This window comes from Fusarium fujikuroi, chromosome FFUJ_chr08 (genome assembly GCF_900079805.1).
Source record: "Fusarium fujikuroi IMI 58289 draft genome, chromosome FFUJ_chr08".
In the NCBI taxonomy this organism is placed as follows: domain Eukaryota; kingdom Fungi; phylum Ascomycota; class Sordariomycetes; order Hypocreales; family Nectriaceae; genus Fusarium; species Fusarium fujikuroi.
This window is the reverse complement of record NC_036629.1, coordinates 2742866-2760770: the sequence shown is the minus strand read 5'-3', so window position 1 is coordinate 2760770 and position 17905 is coordinate 2742866. Positions and strand designations below refer to the sequence as shown.

General features: G+C 49.3%; 8 protein-coding genes; 4 read left to right on the top strand and 4 right to left on the bottom strand.

Annotated features, from left to right (window-relative positions):
* Window positions 1-172: 172 nt before the first annotated feature.
* On the top strand, window positions 173-1337 carry FFUJ_12742 (uncharacterized protein; the record flags this gene model as incomplete). XM_023582384.1 has 3 exons in its annotated part: window positions 173-632; window positions 686-805; window positions 865-1337. 3 exons carry the CDS (start codon window positions 173-175, stop codon window positions 1335-1337), a joined length of 1053 nt encoding a protein of 350 aa, XP_023434925.1.
* A 391-nt stretch (window positions 1338-1728) lies between these two features.
* FFUJ_12741 (related to 4-coumarate--CoA ligase) lies at window positions 1729-3801 on the bottom strand (the record flags this gene model as incomplete). XM_023582382.1 has 6 exons in its annotated part: window positions 1729-1960; window positions 2068-2171; window positions 2234-2842; window positions 2913-3090; window positions 3144-3414; window positions 3480-3801. 6 exons carry the CDS (start codon window positions 3799-3801, stop codon window positions 1729-1731), a joined length of 1716 nt encoding a protein of 571 aa, XP_023434924.1.
* A 437-nt stretch (window positions 3802-4238) lies between these two features.
* FFUJ_12740 (uncharacterized protein) lies at window positions 4239-6583 on the top strand (the record flags this gene model as incomplete). XM_023582381.1 has 9 exons in its annotated part: window positions 4239-4311; window positions 4367-4431; window positions 4498-4923; window positions 4982-5086; window positions 5144-5268; window positions 5333-5475; window positions 5532-6230; window positions 6293-6432; window positions 6509-6583. The coding sequence occupies 9 exons, from the start codon at window positions 4239-4241 to the stop codon at window positions 6581-6583; spliced, it is 1851 nt and encodes a 616-aa protein (XP_023434923.1).
* A 494-nt stretch (window positions 6584-7077) lies between these two features.
* Window positions 7078-8378, top strand: FFUJ_12739 (probable alpha-methylacyl-coa racemase; the record flags this gene model as incomplete). XM_023582380.1 has 3 exons in its annotated part: window positions 7078-7138; window positions 7225-7885; window positions 7943-8378. 3 exons carry the CDS (start codon window positions 7078-7080, stop codon window positions 8376-8378), a joined length of 1158 nt encoding a protein of 385 aa, XP_023434922.1.
* A 147-nt stretch (window positions 8379-8525) lies between these two features.
* On the bottom strand, window positions 8526-9434 carry FFUJ_12738 (uncharacterized protein; the record flags this gene model as incomplete). XM_023582379.1 has 6 exons in its annotated part: window positions 8526-8804; window positions 8864-8880; window positions 8920-9019; window positions 9064-9083; window positions 9139-9276; window positions 9395-9434. 6 exons carry the CDS (start codon window positions 9432-9434, stop codon window positions 8526-8528), a joined length of 594 nt encoding a protein of 197 aa, XP_023435187.1.
* A 943-nt stretch (window positions 9435-10377) lies between these two features.
* FFUJ_12737 (uncharacterized protein) lies at window positions 10378-11592 on the bottom strand (the record flags this gene model as incomplete). Its single annotated transcript, XM_023582378.1, has 1 exon — window positions 10378-11592. One exon carries the CDS (start codon window positions 11590-11592, stop codon window positions 10378-10380), a length of 1215 nt encoding a protein of 404 aa, XP_023434921.1.
* A 621-nt stretch (window positions 11593-12213) lies between these two features.
* FFUJ_12736 (uncharacterized protein) lies at window positions 12214-13244 on the bottom strand (the record flags this gene model as incomplete). XM_023582377.1 has 3 exons in its annotated part: window positions 12214-12399; window positions 12448-12510; window positions 12558-13244. 3 exons carry the CDS (start codon window positions 13242-13244, stop codon window positions 12214-12216), a joined length of 936 nt encoding a protein of 311 aa, XP_023434920.1.
* Window positions 13245-13716: 472 nt separating this feature from the next.
* On the top strand, window positions 13717-17745 carry FFUJ_12735 (uncharacterized protein; the record flags this gene model as incomplete). The annotated part of the gene is made up of 1 exon (XM_023582376.1): window positions 13717-17745. One exon carries the CDS (start codon window positions 13717-13719, stop codon window positions 17743-17745), a length of 4029 nt encoding a protein of 1342 aa, XP_023434919.1.
* Window positions 17746-17905: the final 160 nt, after the last annotated feature.

The following is a 17905-nucleotide window of genomic DNA, read 5'->3' as shown; positions in this document are numbered from 1 at the left end:
CACTCTCAGGCTAAAGTCTCCATTGCAAATAACACATCTGGATCCCTCACGGACTCAACTCTGAGGAGTTCCCAAGCGCAATTTGATTCAACTCAATCGACATCGCATCGTACGAGGCTGCCTGTATTGCTACAAAACCACAGTAAGCAATCAAGTCCCTCCCGGAGCAACAATGGCTCAAGCTGTGGCTGTTATCTTTCGTCACCCACTCCGCTTCATTCACTTCAGCTACGCATTTGTCTGCCTTTTGCTCGTGGTGTTTCTGAGGCGCATCCTGCTGCCACACTTTCCATCTTATCAATCACTACGCATTCAGACTCACCGCGCATTCCTCTCTGCTGCTGCAACTACATTTCCAGATCTCCCGAGAAGGTTGCCCGTCGGGAAACTGGACCCGGCACGAGCTCGGGTCATCTTGGAGCAACCAACTGCTTATGTGATCCCAGGGAGCCGTGAGCCCGCAGAATTTCTCGAGACTAGAATTGCTGAAGACAAGCGATGTGTCGTACTGTATGCTCATGGAGGAGGCTACGCACGCGGAGAAGCGAGGATGTACGTGGACTACATGGAAAGATGGATCAAGGTCGCAAATGAGCAAGGGCTTGGGCTCGTCTTTGTGTCCGTCGAGTACCGTAGGTCATCTCAAGACGCCATTACCTGGGATCGCTAAACTAACCCAGTGAAGCGCTGTCTACTGAAAGCGCCCATCCTTCGCAAAAGCGAGCATTCTTGCGTGCCTATGAGAATTTACTACAATCAGGCGTCCCACCTGGGAAAGTTGTATTCATGGGCGACTCGGCCGGAGGTAAGTGAGCATAGTCCACGACCCTTCAGGGACATCTTTTCGCTAAAACTCTTGCGCAGGTGGATTATCTATACTCTCCGGCATTGAGCTGTTGCGGCTGGGCTTGCCTCAGCCAGCGGCGACTGTATTAATCTCTCCATGGATGGACATGGCTATGACCGCGTACGAGGGGGGGAATCTGGCGGTCGAGAGTGACTACTTCATCATGGCGAATGAAGCCGTGGCCCCTCTCACCAGGCTGTTCTCCGGCGACTTCGCTCCAGCCTCTCCTGAGGTGAATCCTCTGTCGCGGCAGCCAGAGGAAATCTATGGCCTGAGTCCCCAATTGATCCTTGCAGGTGCAGCCGAATTCGCCTTGTACGACTCCAAAGCATGGGCAAAGTTGTGTGAAGCAGCTAAAGTGCACCATCAGCTTCATGTAGAATGGGGCCAGCTTCATATCTACGCTATGGGATCGAGATGGATAGATCCTATGATTCGCAAACGAACAGACTTGAAGATCATTACTTGGATTACAAAGCACTTGAAATAGATCATGTCCTTACTTGATCATTATCAACGTGTATAGTTGATAGGTGATAATCGTCATCTTATACATTAGATAGGTTATACTTATATATTTCTGTGTATCACTCTTATCTTTTGTTCCTTCTCCTTCTTCTACTTGCCCTTCCTGTTGGCCTATAGGCATAATCTGAACATGCATTTTTCTTAACGCGTAAAGTTTCTTTTAAGCTATAGGTTTAGGTCCACAGATGTCCAAGCGAACGCCTTGGAAAATGCTCTGAGAGTGATCGATATGGAATGAGCGCGTGCATGTAACCTGTTCCTTATCACTCGTTGCTTAGGCTATCCGATATATTGCGCACCATGACTTCCATTCTTTTGTGACTTTCGTCCTATGACATATAATACTGACGTGCCTACAACTTGGAGCTTACAGAACCGGGTGTATGGTCAGAGGCTCTTTTGGCCAGTAGTCGTCGCTTGACCTTGCCACTGGGTGTCTTTGGTATCTCAGCCAAGAAAACGACTCCGGCCGTTAGCCATTTGTGTCTCGACATGCGAGTCTGTATGTACTCCTGAACCTCCTTCTCTGTCAATGCCTGGCCCGGCGCCTTGACCACGAACGCCTTCGGATACTCTCCGTCGTGCCTGAAGCAATAGGTTAGTCCCGATGAATGACCCTGCTGAGCAATCGAAAGGCATGTTGCAAACTCAGGGATGCCCCAACAAGTAGTTAGGCAGGTTCAGATGCTTACCTTTTCTCTCCTACGACGGCTGCATCGATAATTTTGTGGTGTGTCAAAAGGGTTTGTTCAATCTCTGCCGGCGCTACTTGCAAGCCCTTCACTTTGATAAGTTCCTGTATACACCTCGTTAGCAACTACTAGATTAGTGAAGTCTTGGCGGCTTGGGTGGCGTTACCTTCAACCGATCGATGATGTAAAAGCAACCCCTGGAATCAACATAGCCAATGTCTCCGGTGCGAAACCACCTATTGTTTCCTTCGGTAACAATCGCAGCATTCGTCTCTTGAGGTCTGCGATAATACCCTTTCATAATATTGGGTCCAGAGATCCAAATCTCGCCAACCGAGTACGGAATCTTTGCCCCGTCTTCGAATTCGTATTCTTCAACCGGCACGATCTTGGCCATCATGTTCGGGTTTAGCCAGCCGATTGACCGTCCGTCATCTATATCATCCGGAGCGAAGCCAGTAGCCGAGCATGTCGTCTCTGTGAGACCCCATCCCTGTTTCACCTGAACATCTGGGCGTAGATAGACTCGCTGGACAAGGCTGCCGATCTCTGGATTGAGCGGAGCTGACCCCGAAACAACCGTCTCGATAGCCTTGAGATTGAAACTGGCGGCCCTAGGATGCTTCGCGAGTGATACTAGGAGCGTTGGTACGCCTGTCAGGAAGGTGATGCGGTAAATATCCAGGAAGAGGAGGTACTTCTGGATGTCGTATTTGGGCATTATGAACACTTTGCATCCGGTCACTGCAGCAGTGGTGCAGTAGTAAGCTTGTCCCTAGCAGCAAAATATGTTAGTGCTGTGCAGCGTTGTAACCGTATCGAACACAGGCGACTCCCCAACGTACATAGGCATGAAACATGGGGAGAGGCGCCAACCAGCGCTCTCCAGAGAACCCAAGTCTTTCCTTTCGCTCGTGTCCGGACCTCGTTTCGGCCACCATGTTGCGCTTGAAGGCTACCTGTGCCGAGTTGGAAATTATGTTATAGTGCGAGATTTCCGCCCCCTTGGGCAGTCCAGTAGTGCTAGCTTGAGCCTCAGTATCGACGTGATTGATGATGATTGCGACCGCACTTACCCGCTCGAGTAATTTATTGCAGCAGATTCTGATTGAGCTTCCTCCTTGGAAGAAAAGGTCCTCCATTTCCACGACTTGGCGTGCTCTTCGGAAGCCCACACGTCGGTCCATGATCTCAAAGGATATCGAACAGTATCTTGGAGGTCAGTGAATACAAGAACATTGGTACGCGGAAGTCCAACTTTGTCTGCGGCCATGAGCGCTTTGTCTAGATAACCAGGGCCGGCAACAAGCAGCCGGGATTCCGAATCAGCGAGTTGGTAAGCCAATTCTAAAGCAAGCCATAGTCAGCGGGAATCAGCATCTCGAGAAAGGCTGTTCTTCACAACTGCCTACCTTCTATAGAACTGCTTGGGGAGCAGCCGGTAAAAGCACAACCTGAAGCGACCACGCCCCAGAAGACAATAGGGAAATATAGAGAGTTGCCCGAATACAGTAACACTTTGTCATTGGTCCTGAGTCCAAGGTCTTGCAAGCCTTTTGCCCATTGTTTCACCCATCCTTCTGCTTGTTCCAAGCTGAAGTTGAGAGCAGGATTCTCCGCGTCGAAATACTGGGGCTGAGAACGTGAATCTCGAGTCCCGGAGGAGAAGATGAAAGTCGCGAGGTCGACATTTGGGATCTCCAGTTCAAAAGGGGACTTGTGTACCTGTGCCATGTTTGACGTTTTTCCTTTTTTTTCTCTCTTGCTTCGCCGTCTGCCTGAGATGAAAGATAGCACTGATACTCTATGTTATCGCAAACCTGGTCGCGGTCTGCTGTGTCACACTGGGTGGATCGCCGCTCATTTCATGGTGTGTCTCCAACCCGAGCTTCGCACCCTGGTTGGACTCCACACCGATCGACGACGCCGCCGAAGGATCTCGGCACCGAGGTTTATGAAGCGCTAATTGGCTAAACTAAAGCTTTCTCCCGCGACTGACAGGCAAGTGTGCGTGCACCGTGCACCAGCCACCCGGTACCTGAGCACCACTCACCCACTTTATCTATCGCTGCTGTTCTGTTTGTTTTGGAACAATGCCACACAGATCAATCAGTTCAACGGGGAAGGTACATGCTCAGGTTCTCATTAGCAACATACAATCCAATCCAATCATGGTTCAATCAAGCCCGCGAAGACCCGTTTTGGTGGGCAATGTAACTGGTTCGACGGGGGACAGACTTGATGGTAAAGTGTCCGTGGTTCCTGTCGCTGAAGCGCCATCATTAACCATTTCGCAAAGGCTTAAGATCCATGCTCCAGGGACCGACCAAATTGGATGTGATAGTCGGAGACTGGTTGTCCGAGGTATGTTCCACAAGGCGACCGCGTGTAGGGTAGCGACTAACCTGGCCGTACTGGTTGGTTGCGTAGGCAAACCTGTCCTCCAGGTCTTTGCAACTCCACAGAGGCGAAGGTGAGGGATTTGAGCCTGGATTCCTCCATTCCCTGCGGATAGCAATTGATGATTACTTGACTTACGAGAACTCCAATCTGCGCATTGCTGTCAATGCCGGAGGTCTCAACCCAAAGGCTCTTGCTACGAAAGTACAGGAACTTCTATCTCAGAAGGGATCGAATAAGCAGGTAACATACGTCACGGGAGATAACCTTTTGCCGGTTATAGACACTATAGACATCGACCCTTTATCGCGTTCTACTGGCGACTTCACTACCTGGCGGGCCAAACACCCTGAAATCATCCAAGCCAACGCATACACAGGCTGCTGGGGGATAGTCAGCGCTTTCAGAGAAGGGGCAGATATCGTCATATGTGGCAGATGCACTGATGCCAGTACGGTGAGTCTCGACACCTCTCCAGAGCGCTGTTGTACAGGCACTCATATGCGATGTCAAGGTCATGGCAGCTGCGGCCTGGTGGCATGGCTGGGGAGTCAATGATTTTGATCTTCTGGCTGGGAGTCTAGCCGCAGGCCACCTGATAGAATGCGGATGCTACGCTGTAAGATCACTGTTTGTCACACTCAAGATTCTTCTTCTCTTCTGACAAATGGACCAGACTGGTGGGAACTATGGCAACTTTGAGAGCCTCCAGCCCAATTACCATGATCTGTCCTATCCCATTGCTGAGATCAGCTCGAAGGGCTTAGCGACCATTCACAAGCAACCTGGACAGAACGGAGTGTGCGTCAAAACTTACAAGCCCCTCTCGCGGTGATTTTATGGTCAAGCTAAAACTGGAGTGTAGCGTCAACATTGATACCTTACGAGGTCAACTGCTCTACGAGATTCAGGGTCTTTACTATTACAATCCTGATGTTATCGCAGACATTACATGCATCAACATGGAGCAAATTGGGAAGGATAAAGTATTAGTCTCCGGTGTAAAAGGTACCGCTTCCTGCGACTATGGGATAATTCTAGGCATCATTAACTGTTGATACTAGGTCTACCGGCACCAGAGACTCTCAAGGTTGCCATCATGGCTTTGGGGGGATACCAGGCTGAATTCTCCTTGTACATCACTGGCCTCAAAGCCAAGGAGAAAGCACGCAGCTTCGAGGAAATGGCCAGGAGAATAGTCGATACGTCCAAGTTTGAGGTGCTGGACTTCCAGCTCTACGGCACACCGAAAGAGAATTCGCGGAATCAGCTCGAGGCCACCGTTCAGCTGAGGGTTTTCGCCCAGTCCCGAGATGCCAAGACCCTTACTGCTGGTCGATTTCTAGGCCCGATGATGAGCAATCAATTGCAGGGTTATCCCGGGCTGACGGCCAACCTCGACTATAGGACGGCCGCACCAAAGCTCATCACCACATATTTCCCTGGCCTCTTTGATCGCAAAAGAATCGAGCAGGTTGTCCATTTTGTCAACCAGCCCGAAAGGACGATCCGTGTACATGATGACGACGTGATCATCACACCTCGGCTAGACTTACCCAAGCAGCTCAGCGCAGAGACTAAGGACCCTGTACCACTCGACCGGTTCGGACCAACGAGGAGGGTGGCGCTTGGCTCTCGGGTCTTTTCCCGCAGCGGCGATAAAGGAGCTAATGTGAATGTTGGGCTTTTCTTCCCGGTGGGAAGAGATATGAATCAGAAATATGACTGGCTGAGGTCTTTTCTGACCGTGCAAAACTTCCGCGGTAAGCAGGCCTCCACCCCCCTGAAATGCGGCAACTCTGGTGCTGACATATGCCTACAACAGCGATCCTTGCAGACGAAGTTTCTTCCAACGTCTTTATTGACAGGTGCGAGTTTCCTCAAATACAGGCTGTGAACTTCGTCATACACGGACATCTGGGATCTGGCGTGAGCAGCACCTCAAACATAGATGCCCTTGGTAAGGTATGTTTGATCGTATACTCTTATCTATCTCCTTTCAACTATATTCCGAAAACTATTGCTCACCAGAAAATATTAGAACTTGGCAGAATACATCAAGGCTCGCCATGTAGATCTACCAGAAGTCTTCTGTGAGGAATCAAGCCAACTGTAGATCCTGACCATTCGAGAATGCGCAATTTTAGGTAGTTAGTGAGGTTTAAAATTATAGTAAATCAGTTAAAGCCAAGCTTTTTCGTCTTTGGGAATCTGCGTGTCTCTTTGCAGCCAATCCACCGCTCAGGGATGTTGAATGTTAGATTGGTCCTCGGGATCCATGCCTAATTACAGGGATTTTCTTCCAAAGAGTAAATAGTTCATGGTTATCATTTCCGTTCATAGTACAATGAACATATTGCCACTAGTACCAACCTTAACATTCGTGTATTGTCTATTTTTCTCCGAGCAACCGACGCCGAGACTACGCCGCGACGACACCTCGGCAGGCCTCGGTGCGGGGGATGTTAGCCTCGGGCTGGATCCTATTCCGTACTGAGAAGGCTTAAATACTTGGTAGTGACCTCCATACGGACATACATAGCGAGGATTATTCCCACCGCCCCTTACATTCCAAGCGTAGGTACTCACTGCACATACGTACACTTGAGTATGGTTCGAAAAGCTCCCCTACATGGCATACGAGTGCTTGAGTTTGCGGGACTAGCACCAGGTAAGCAAATAATTGGAAGTCGTGCAGTGACCCATCAACGACTTCAAGCGCATTCAAGGCTCATTATCTATTCTGATCAGCTTTAGGGCCCTTTGCTGGCTTGCTTTGTAGCGATTGGGGTGCTACGGTGCTTAGAGTGGACAGGCCGACATCTTCCAGCGGCGGCCTCAACTCCAAAGACCTTCTGACACGAAGAAAGAGCTCCATTGTCGTTGACCTCAAGACTACCGATGGTATTAGGACCATTAGAGACATCATCAAACATGTCGACGTCGTCATCGACCCCTTCAGGCCAGGAGTCTTGGAGAAGCTGGGCCTTGGACCTGCGGAATTAGCATCGCTCAACCCGAGGCTGATCTTAGCCCGAATGACAGGATTCCGAAGGGATGGCAAGTATCGCAACATGGCTGGCCATGATATCAATTATGTGGCCGTGTCAGGCGTTTTGTCCATGCTGGGCCCGTCAGATGGAGTGCCATCCCCTCCCATGAACCTGCTGGGAGACTTCGCCGGCGGCGGTCTGGTCTGCTTTCTCGGCATAGTTCTGGCCCTGTTGGAACGCACCACCTCAGGACGCGGCCAGGTCGTGGAGGCCAACATGGTGGATGGCAGTGCATTCATTGCCACATCTCCGAGGCTGAACATGAAGACGTCGCTGTGGAACCGAGATCGCGGCACAAATCTCTTGGATGGCGGCTGCCCTTACTACGCAGTGTACGAGACAAAGGATTCGGGATACATGGCAGTGTAAGACTATGGATGGCCCGCTCTATGTTGACTGATTGCTGAAGAGATTTCTTACAGAGGTGCTCTCGAGCCACAATTCTTCGCCATCCTCGTGGGGAAGCTGAAACCCTATGGGCTACAATATCCTCCAGACAGGGAGGATCGATCCTCGTGGCCTGAGTTACGAGACCAGTTGGCGAAGATCTTCAGATCCCAATCACGGGCACATTGGGAATCGATTTTCGACGAGACTGACGCTTGTGTCACTCCTGTTCTCACGCAGCAGGAACTCGAGGCATCCCGATACGAGCAAAGACCTATTGTCAGGCTAGATACGTCTCCAGCGCTTCCCAATAATATCCCTGGATATGACGGATACAAAGCTAGCCCTCTGAGGGCTGGACATGGCGGAGTACAAGTTCTGTCGGAGTGGCTGGGGTGGAAGCAGGGGCTTGACTTTGATGACACCGACAGGGGAATAGTCGGGCACGCTACCAAGTCCGCCAAGCTATGAGGAGGAAGAGCGTATATGCATCCTCCGGATTCGAGTAGAGTAAATGAATAAAGGGTTCTATTTCTCACTAAACCAGCACAAGTCTCAGCATGAGCTGTACTTGAGGCTAGGCTATGTTGACGTGTCACGTGTGAGCTGCTCATGAGATTAGCCGTCACTCATAACCGAACCAATACGTCGAAGTAGTCGAAATTTGAGATATGTCATACCTAGGGTAATACCGGGCTTTTCTGGTTGCACAGTGCTGAAGACAGTTCCACGAATGCCTTGGGCGGTGCTGAAACCTTGCCATTGAGACTTGTCACCCCAGCCACGGTCGAGAGCACCTATCACTGCCAGACCGGGCTCGTTAGCCTCAGGGTGAACGCACGCTATCTTGCCGTAACTTGACTCGACAAAGATCTGCTCTTCCATCGCCTCCAATGTCTAATATGCATGTTAGAGCAGCTGTTCCACCAAATGGGATCTGATGCTGACTGACTTACTATGCGAACACTAGTAGCTTTCAGGCAGTCAAAACCACCGATGACTTAACCAATACTAGAGAACTGGAGAGGTTTTCCGCCTCGGTTGAGCGAGAGCCATACAGCGTTCTCCTTGATACAGAAGAAGTCATCGAGACCGTCACTGTTCTGGCCAAGCTATCAATGCGCTAGCTAATAGGATATTACTACGGTGCACTTACAAAATCTGCAAGGGCGTACCCTGGTGTAATCACAATCAGTAATGCTTAAAGTGAGGCGAAACTGGAAGTACTCACAATGATCCAAATCACAGTTCATATCAACATTGAACTGAACCGACTGGTCAAACTTCCCTCCTCCCAAGTTCTGGCGGAACCAATAGGCGTTCTTGTTCTTGGTGTTATGATAGACACGGATCCAATCATCAAGAGAAGCTGTTCGTTCCGTATCTAGGTAAACGTTAACAATATTCGGGAAGAAAATATACCAAGGGATTGCTTCGGTGATGGACTTTGGATCACTCCTCTTAACACTCTTGGCACTCTCAATAACACCCTTCAAAGACTCTTGTGAGCGTAGTTGCCATCGCCATGACCACTACTCATCTGAGATTGACAAGGTAAATCAGTGTTACCAGCGAGCTTCTTTCACTGATTGCTCGATCCACAAGCTGCATCATCGATGTTATCAACCTTTGCAGGCGACTGGACCTGGTCTTCTATCTTGCTGATGGTACTTCTGGCTCACTAAACATACTGCGCGGTTCGGAATTCAGCAGATTGAAACAAACCGTCTATAATTATAGACGTTATGGGCTGCTACAAAGTGGGAGGCCGTAAGTATCGTGTCAGAAGTGATGAGAAACAACTAGATAAAGTATTCTACAAGATTTAGTTTCCTTCAGTCTGTATCACATTTCAAGATTGACTCACAGATAACCTACGAAAACTGTTATATGATTCGACAGCCCAATAAGGCTGTGTCAGAAAAGGGAGCATAGCAACATGCGCCGCATATTCAACCGCCGTTCCTGAGTTCTCCTATACCGGGAATAAAAATGTGTTACTGTATGTCCCTGAGCTGTATCTCCTACCCTCCTTGATTGATCACCCTCTGATCGACATGTCGCCCACCAAGCGTTCCGTTCGGCACTCATATCCGGGAACTCAGTCTCACATAACCCAGACAGTTAATATTAGCTAAGTCGGTGGAGGCGCTCGTAGTCGGTTAAATGGGCCCTGGTCTACTTCTTATGCACATCAAAGGGGCACAGAACATCCGTTTGCAGCCTAAAGGAACAATGCACGTAATGTCCCATCACAATCTCAGGGAGCACACTATTAATTTGGTACAACCAGTAGTACAAAGACATATCTGACTAACTATGCTTTTTGTACTCTAACAGACCCTTTTTTCTCTTTTCCTTATCCATGATGAACTAGTCAAGGAATGTAGCTGTTGACCTTCATGATCGTAATGATGTGCATCTCGACTCCAACTCTACAAATAATAAGCAGAAATATAATCTCAGGACCTCACGAATCCACCTCCACCTTCCTATTGACTTTCGGCTCTTTATCCCCTCCCTCATCAATGAAGATCTCGCGCAGCCTTTTCTTCGAAATTTGAGGAAAGTAATACACTCTCGTCCTTGCCCCCCTCGTCAACTTCTCAATCTGCTCCGCTATCGTACCAAATTCCTCACACCTATGCCCCGCATCAATATCAGAGTCCAAATGTTCCTGCCACAGCGGATCATCTCGTCTAATACAAGTCCCGAGGTCTTTCCACGATGTCATGACGATATAGTTCGCGCACGAGCTCTCTGACCGGATGATGTTGACGGCGTAGTCAGTGGAACAACCGCCACAGGACCATATGCGTCCATCGAGGGCGCTGTCTAGTCTGGCTCTTGCTTGGCAAGTCAACCAGCAGTCTCCCTTGTGTGTCCATAGACACTCTCGTAGTTGTTCGCCGGGTAGGTCAAACTCTTGTAGACCTGAGTGGCGGAATGACCATTGTCCTTGGTGCCACTTGAGCCCCTTTTCGGGGCGAGTGATGAACGGGTACAGATCAATCCATTTAGCATGTCCACAGATTGTGCCAAGTTCGGAGAGCTCCTCAAAAGTCTGGTGTAGAGTTTCAAGGCCCTCAATGAGCTTATTCGACTCACGACCTGCGGTTCGTCCGGGGAACAGTATCCTCTGTGACTTGAGGAGCAAGTGTCTCTGGCTGGAGAAATGCTGAGTCTGCTGTAGCCGTACAATAAGTTCATCATCATCGTTGACGAACGGCGACACGTACTGTACACTCGGTTCGCCTAGAAACAGAGAATCATGGTTAAAATGGTGGGATCTCGATATAGCAGCCATTACATCGAAATGAACCTCAGTCGGAAGGTTAGGCGAAATAGATAATTGCTGCATATACTGAGCGCCATTCCTGATACACGACGGCCGGCCTTCTTTTTCAGTAAATGTTTCACGACTCTTCCGAGGTTCGTGAAACTTCCGGCAGATCTCGCAAAGGATTTCAGAAGGCCACATGTTGATTCGTTCAAGCCGTTGTACAAGCATCCAACTATCGAATCCGTTGAGCTTTGTGGTGTTGCCAAAGAGGCCATGAAGACAACTTGATGTGAAAGCCAGGCTTGCACGGTCAACCGGTTCGAGAAGAGTGACGATCTCGGTCAGAAGCTCTGTAGGAATACTTTGGAGGGTTATCTGAGGCGATTGCTTTGTTTTAGGCATGGTGATCATATCATCAACACCGAGGGGTATCTTTGTAGAGCGAACTCTGCTCTCGCTGCTTTTTGAGGCATCGCCGGTCCGAACCAGGTTTGATATCGGCATTTGACTCTCAGGCGCAGACCTTTCATGTGACTTGCAGACAATTAACCTTTTCAGCTTGTCGAGAAGTGTCACTATGGCTATTCAGTCGATCCAACGAGGTCGCGATGAAGGAAATTCGTGTGGGGGGGACTCAGCACGTACGTACGTCTTAGTCTATGGTCTCTTATATGAAGAAAAAAATGTGACAGATGCATTGCGAAATCCAAAAGCCAACCGACTTTTAGCGCACAGGCTTAGGGCAAAATGCCCAATCCCCAACGTTGAAGCTTATTTGTTCACAAAAGTATATATCCCCATGACAGCTTTACCAGAAGTGCAGTGATCTGCCATTGGCTGTGATTCGATGTATACGTTTGGCTTAAAAGCGAGAACTGGACGGCATGAGCTGTATTACTGAACTCCTGACCTCATCAATACTCACAAGTAAAATAGAGTCCAAAAATGAGATCACAAGGCCAGTTTCCATTTGTTGATAAATAATTATTAGGAAGCTCTATCTTAGTCATCACACAGCTAGGTCTACTCCCATGCGTCTTCCTCATCGTCGTCCTGGTGCATTGCATCTTGTTTCTCTTTTTCAGTCTGGTCTTCATACTGTACCTCGAAAGTCCCATCGCCCAAGTCATCCTCAAACATCGTCAAGGATTCGGACGTTGTACGAGCATCTCCTCGAAATTTCCCGGGGACGTTCTTCTTTTCTGTCAACTGCAGTGATTCAGCTTTTGACTTTCACGGTTCAGATTGGTGACTTACTCCACGAATGGGAACCCATGTGAATCTGATGCCATGGAAGAAGACAACATGGCCTTTGTCGTTCTGTACTTATTAGCCATGTAACAAAACAGAAGTGACAAAAAGCTTACATCGTCACTCTGGGTGCTTATCCATCCTTCTGCACTCCCTCCGTGTAGGTAGCTTCCCTTTGGAGCCACTTCGCCAAACTCCAGAGCCGTTGTGCTGAACCCAACATCAACGCTTTTGTCTTTGGAGTTCCAGCAATTCACCGATGCATTCTCTGCTGCCCATGTGGAAGTGATAATCCACAAGCCGTTATCTCTGACTTCGGGGTGCGATTTCACTATGCTTTTCGCGTTCTGCCTCATCCACTGAAGAAGAGGCTCTTTATGATAATACCGCTCATGGACAACAGGACCACTAGTAAGAAGAACAGCGCCGTGATTCTTATCTGCCTGGAATCGAAAGCAGGCGGACACATCAAAGGGTAGTGCTGCGGCTGCCAGCATAGGTATTGCCCCAAGGCCAACGCTGAGATCGATGGCGCGACCTCTTGTCTCGTTGCCCAGTTTTGGTCCCCATATTTGTTTCTGAGACGGCGCCCGCTTCAATGTTGTGCCGTCGATGGATGACAGCCCCGATGGTAAGCTTGGCGACGATGTGAGGTTTCCGATAGGATTCCAGGCCCCAGTCGAGTCAAAATATCCGATGAATCCGGGCTGGAACTGACTCGAGGGGATCGGGAGATACAGTGCTGTGCCGAAAGGATGCGCGCGCATGAGCTCGGCATACTTGAGATCTAAAGCCTTGCCCATTATTTCTAACGTTTTGGAAGATTTTATTGCATGACAGAGGGGTAGTAGGTCTGTTCTTATCTTAGGTCAACTGACCAAGCAGGCAGCACAAATACCTCGTATCTCAGGACCCGATTTAGCCGATGTGGCGCTAATAGTGTGCCAATATTTATGCACGCAATGTTACACTGCGCTGCAGCCTGTGATACTCTACCCTATCAGCTGGTCGCATCCGTTCGCTAATCGAGGGAAGAATAAACCCGTCAACTTGCAGTTGAAAAGGACGTAAATCGTCCTAGAATCGTTCCAATCTTTTTGTCTCCTGGGGCCAATGTTTCAAATCTCTTGCATACATTAGATTGAAAACCCCGCATCAGAGTCCAGTGATCACAACGCCTGTTGCTGTTCCTAGTGCTTGCTCAAGTAGTCTTTCCTCTCTTTTCTCGTCACTAAATAAATTACTGTACAAGTGCCAGTTCTCACAACATTCAATATGGCGTCAGATCTCACCAGTCAACTAGAACATGCAGCAGCATTGATTGCATCTCAAAAACAAGATGAAGAGCTCATTCCGGACGGTCAGTTTTGCCGCAATAAAGATTTTCTAAAGGACGTAGATCCCGAAACATGCAAGTACATCTATGCTGTCATGCTTTCGGATCGCTCCGAGAGAGCAAAGCGATTCTCCATGGCAAGTGAAGAAGTCTTAATGACGAGAGGTGTCGGCAAAAGTACTTCTGGCCTGAAAGATGCCGCTATCTTGGGCGCTCTGGCTGTTTTCAACGTTCTCAAAAGCGAACCCATGAGAGGGGTCGTTGTCAGCATGTTTGGGAGAGTTCTGCGGAGACAATGGGAGGTTGCAACTTCGGATGATGAGCCTGAGGCTCTGGATCGGGCAGTGGAATATCTCAGAAAGGCTGTTGACTTTGGGCCGCGGGATCATTCCAACCGAGCATTGCATCTGGACGACCTCGGCGATATCCTAACACAAAGGTACAAAGTTACCCACGAAGAGGTCGATTTTGAGGATGCGAATGCGGCTTTCCAAGAAGCGTTGGCGACGTCTTTCCCAGGGAAACCGATCTTTTATCTTGGCTTAGCAAAGCTGCAGCAGGAAAAAGCCTTGTTTCAGGAAGAAGACAAGGAAAGATTTCTTCGTGAGAGTATGGCCACTCTCCAGCTTGCTGAAGACTCAGTCCCAAGCCAGTTCGACTCGACGCCTTTCAGATACACCATTGCAGATATCCATCGTGCTCGCGCAGCGTGTTTCGTTCACTTATACGACCTGAACCAGGATATCGAGAACCTTAGGAAGGCAAAGGCGTCTCTCAACAGAGGACTCGCAGTCTCGGAAGAAAAGCGTCCGAAAGATCGATTCAACTGTCTCATCAACTTGGCATCATTACAGCAGAAGCTCAATGAGGAAGAGAACACACGAGATCCTTCTGCTGAGATTGGCTATTTGAGGCAAGCCCTTCGGGTTCATCCAAACTCCACAGAGGCACTAGAAGAGTTGGCGAATGCACTGGGTGAAAGAGCTGAACAGAATAATCACCGGGAAACGCAAGTCGAAGCAGACAAACTTATCGAGCGGATGAATGAGCTACAGATCATTGATCCATCACCAAAAACACCGGCACGACTGATCAGGGACGCAGGCACTCATGAAGAACAATTCAGCAAAACCGGGCTCTTCTCGGAAATTGACCTGGCTGTTAAATGCTTACAAGACGCCCTCGACCACCCAGACTTACAAGGTCATCAACAGATCAACTGCTATCAACAACTCGCCATAGCACTTCTCCTCAGATTCGAAGCCAATGGAAATAAAGATGATCTCCGTAGCGCATGTCAAGCAAATCTCGATGTCTTGCCTTTTCTCAACGACCTCGATGACCCTATGAAAGCACGATGTTTGAGAGCTTCAGGGAGGGCGGCTTTTGTGTCAGCTCAGATTCCGGGACAAGAGCAGTTCATCGATGGTGCTTTGACGGCACTGATTGCAGCGAAGGGACTGACATCTCGGACGGATGCCTTTTATCTTACTGTCACGAATGATATCGGCAACGCTTACGTTGTCAAATGTCAATGCACCGGCGACTTCAAGTATCTTTCCCAGGCAGCTGAAGCATATCAGGATGGCCTCGATGCCTCGAAGGAACAAGGCTCTACAAGTGGCGCCATGGATATCATGTTGACTCATGGTTTGGGGAACACGGCTATGTATCAGTTCAAATTCTCTGGAAGGCTGGAAGACATCAACACAGCGATGAAGGCCTTTGAGAGTTGTCTGGACTCAACTGGGCCTACCGAAGTTCGGGCCGGCTCCCGGACGAGAAGTCTCAGCCATGCTCTTCAGCTCAGGTACGACGATACCAACGATGTTAGAGATGTCATCAGAGCTGGCCAGATCGTGGAAAAGGTCCTGGGAACGAATTTGAATCTTCCCCCGGTCGAAATCTCGGCATTGCATAATATGCTCGGAACAGCATATCTTCGTCAATATCACCGAGAGGAAGATTTGAACTTTCTTGCTCAAGCTGAAACGAACTTTAATAAAGCTCTCTCTTGTGGATGCATGGACAAATTTTACTTGTTCTCAGCGCGGGTGAATCTGACACGTACATTGCAGTACAGAGCTAGAAAGACACTCAGTCTACGAGACCTTCGAGATGCACTCGTGAACTTCCAAGAATGTATCTCGCTGGGCGGTATGGACGACATTAACCGCGGAGGCCTTCTCATCAATCAAGCAGAACTACTCATCGCAATCTGGAACGTCAGTCCCGCTCCGCTGAGTACCATCGCTGCAAATGCATACCTGATAATGATGGCTCAATTCTCATCCGCACCTGGCATCGCTCGTCATGCGCTCGCGTGGACGAAGGTCTATGCCTCCATGTTTGCGCATATTGTAGCAAAAGACTCGACAGCTGCAAGGAACTACATACGAGAAGCAGCTGAGGATCTCCCCTTTGCGGTATATGCTTGTACCACTCGGGCCGATCAGTTACGTCAAGCCAAGAAATTCCAAGCCGTACCGACACTTGCTCTCTGTTTCTCGCTTGCCGCTGGAGATTCAGTGGTTGAGGCGCTACGGTTATATGAGAGAAGCCGATGCGTCTTGTGGGAGGAGATTCTCAACAAGGGCATTGATTCTGGGTTAGATCAATTGAAGGTGAAGTTTCCAGATCTGGCAACTCGTTTCATTGAAGCGAGGATCTCTGAGAAGGTCAAGGGCCAGCGAGCGGCTCGATTTGACCTCGATAAGAAGTTTCTCCAGAGTCAGACGGCTTTCAATAAGTCAACTTCGTTTCAGGAGCTGATAGCCGAGATCCGAGCAAAAGAAGGGTTCCAGGATTTTCTTAGGCTTCCACGCGAGGACTCGCACTTCTATGAACTTGCGGAGTCTGGTCCCATCGTCATAGTCGAAACGGAACCTCTGAGTGGTGGCTACGCTCTCATCATAACCACCACTGACATCCGGAAGATGTCGCTTCCCAAATTCACTGTTGATGATATCAGGGAGCATAAAAAGCTCTTTCGTGAAGCCATTGATATGTCGAGTGACGGAGATGGTCAGGGCGGGGATCTTCTCCATTATCTACTTACGTGGCTCTGGGACGTTGTAGCAGAACCCATTCTACTCAGTCTGGGGTATGATGGGGCTCCCAAAGATGGAAATTTGCCGAGGGTATGGTGGTTGACGACAAGCAGCATTAATGCTTGGCCCATTCATGCGGCTGGAGATCATCGACGGGCAGTAGAAACGGGAGAGCGCTGCACGGTGCTGGATCGATGCGTTCCATCGTATACAAATACCCTTCGAGGTTTGTCATTTGTGAGACATCGTGAGAAAGAGGTCATGCAATATGGTGGACAACAAAAAGCGATGCTGGTCAAGATGGAGACAACAGACCACCTTACGCCGCTTCAATATGCCTCAAGTGAGATCGAAGCTATTGACACCATTCTCACTCGCGGAGGATACGAGGCCGTAATCCATGACCGCCCAGTCCGAAAGGAGGCCCTCATGGGTCTATTGAACTCGCAGGTCGCACACTTCGCCTGCCACGGGGAAGTCGACAACTTAAACCCAGCACGTAGCGGTCTTCTCCTACGCGACTGGTACACCCAAGGTTCAAATGGCGAGATCACAAGAGGAAACGTCCTCGACGTTCAAAGCATGATGTCAGCGCCAAAGAAGCTAAACTGCTCTCTCATATATGTCTCTGCGTGTGAAACAGCCATTACAGGTGATCCAATGCTTCCTGAGGAATCGATCCATCTTGCCGCTGGGTTCCAAATGGCGGGTGTACCCTGTGTGGTGGCTAGTCTGTGGAAAGCAGAAGATGAGACTTGTGGTCTTGTCTCCAAGGTCTTTTACGCTGACTTGTTGAAAGGAGGCACGGGTGTCACCGGAGATCAATCTGCGCGGGCGTTGAGACAAGCTGTTCTGGAACAGCGGCAAGCTGGTGTTGATCCGAGATTTTGGGCGACTTGGGTTCATTATGGTCCTTGATGATTAGTTCAAGTAGAGTCTGGTTGGTATCTGATGCATCAGCTGCCAGGTTGATTAACTCAAAGTAGCGCCCTCAAAAGCATATTTCGGGCAGCATGCCAACTACCTACATCACGGTCCAAGATACGCCGAAACCTTATCATATGATCGATGTGTCAAC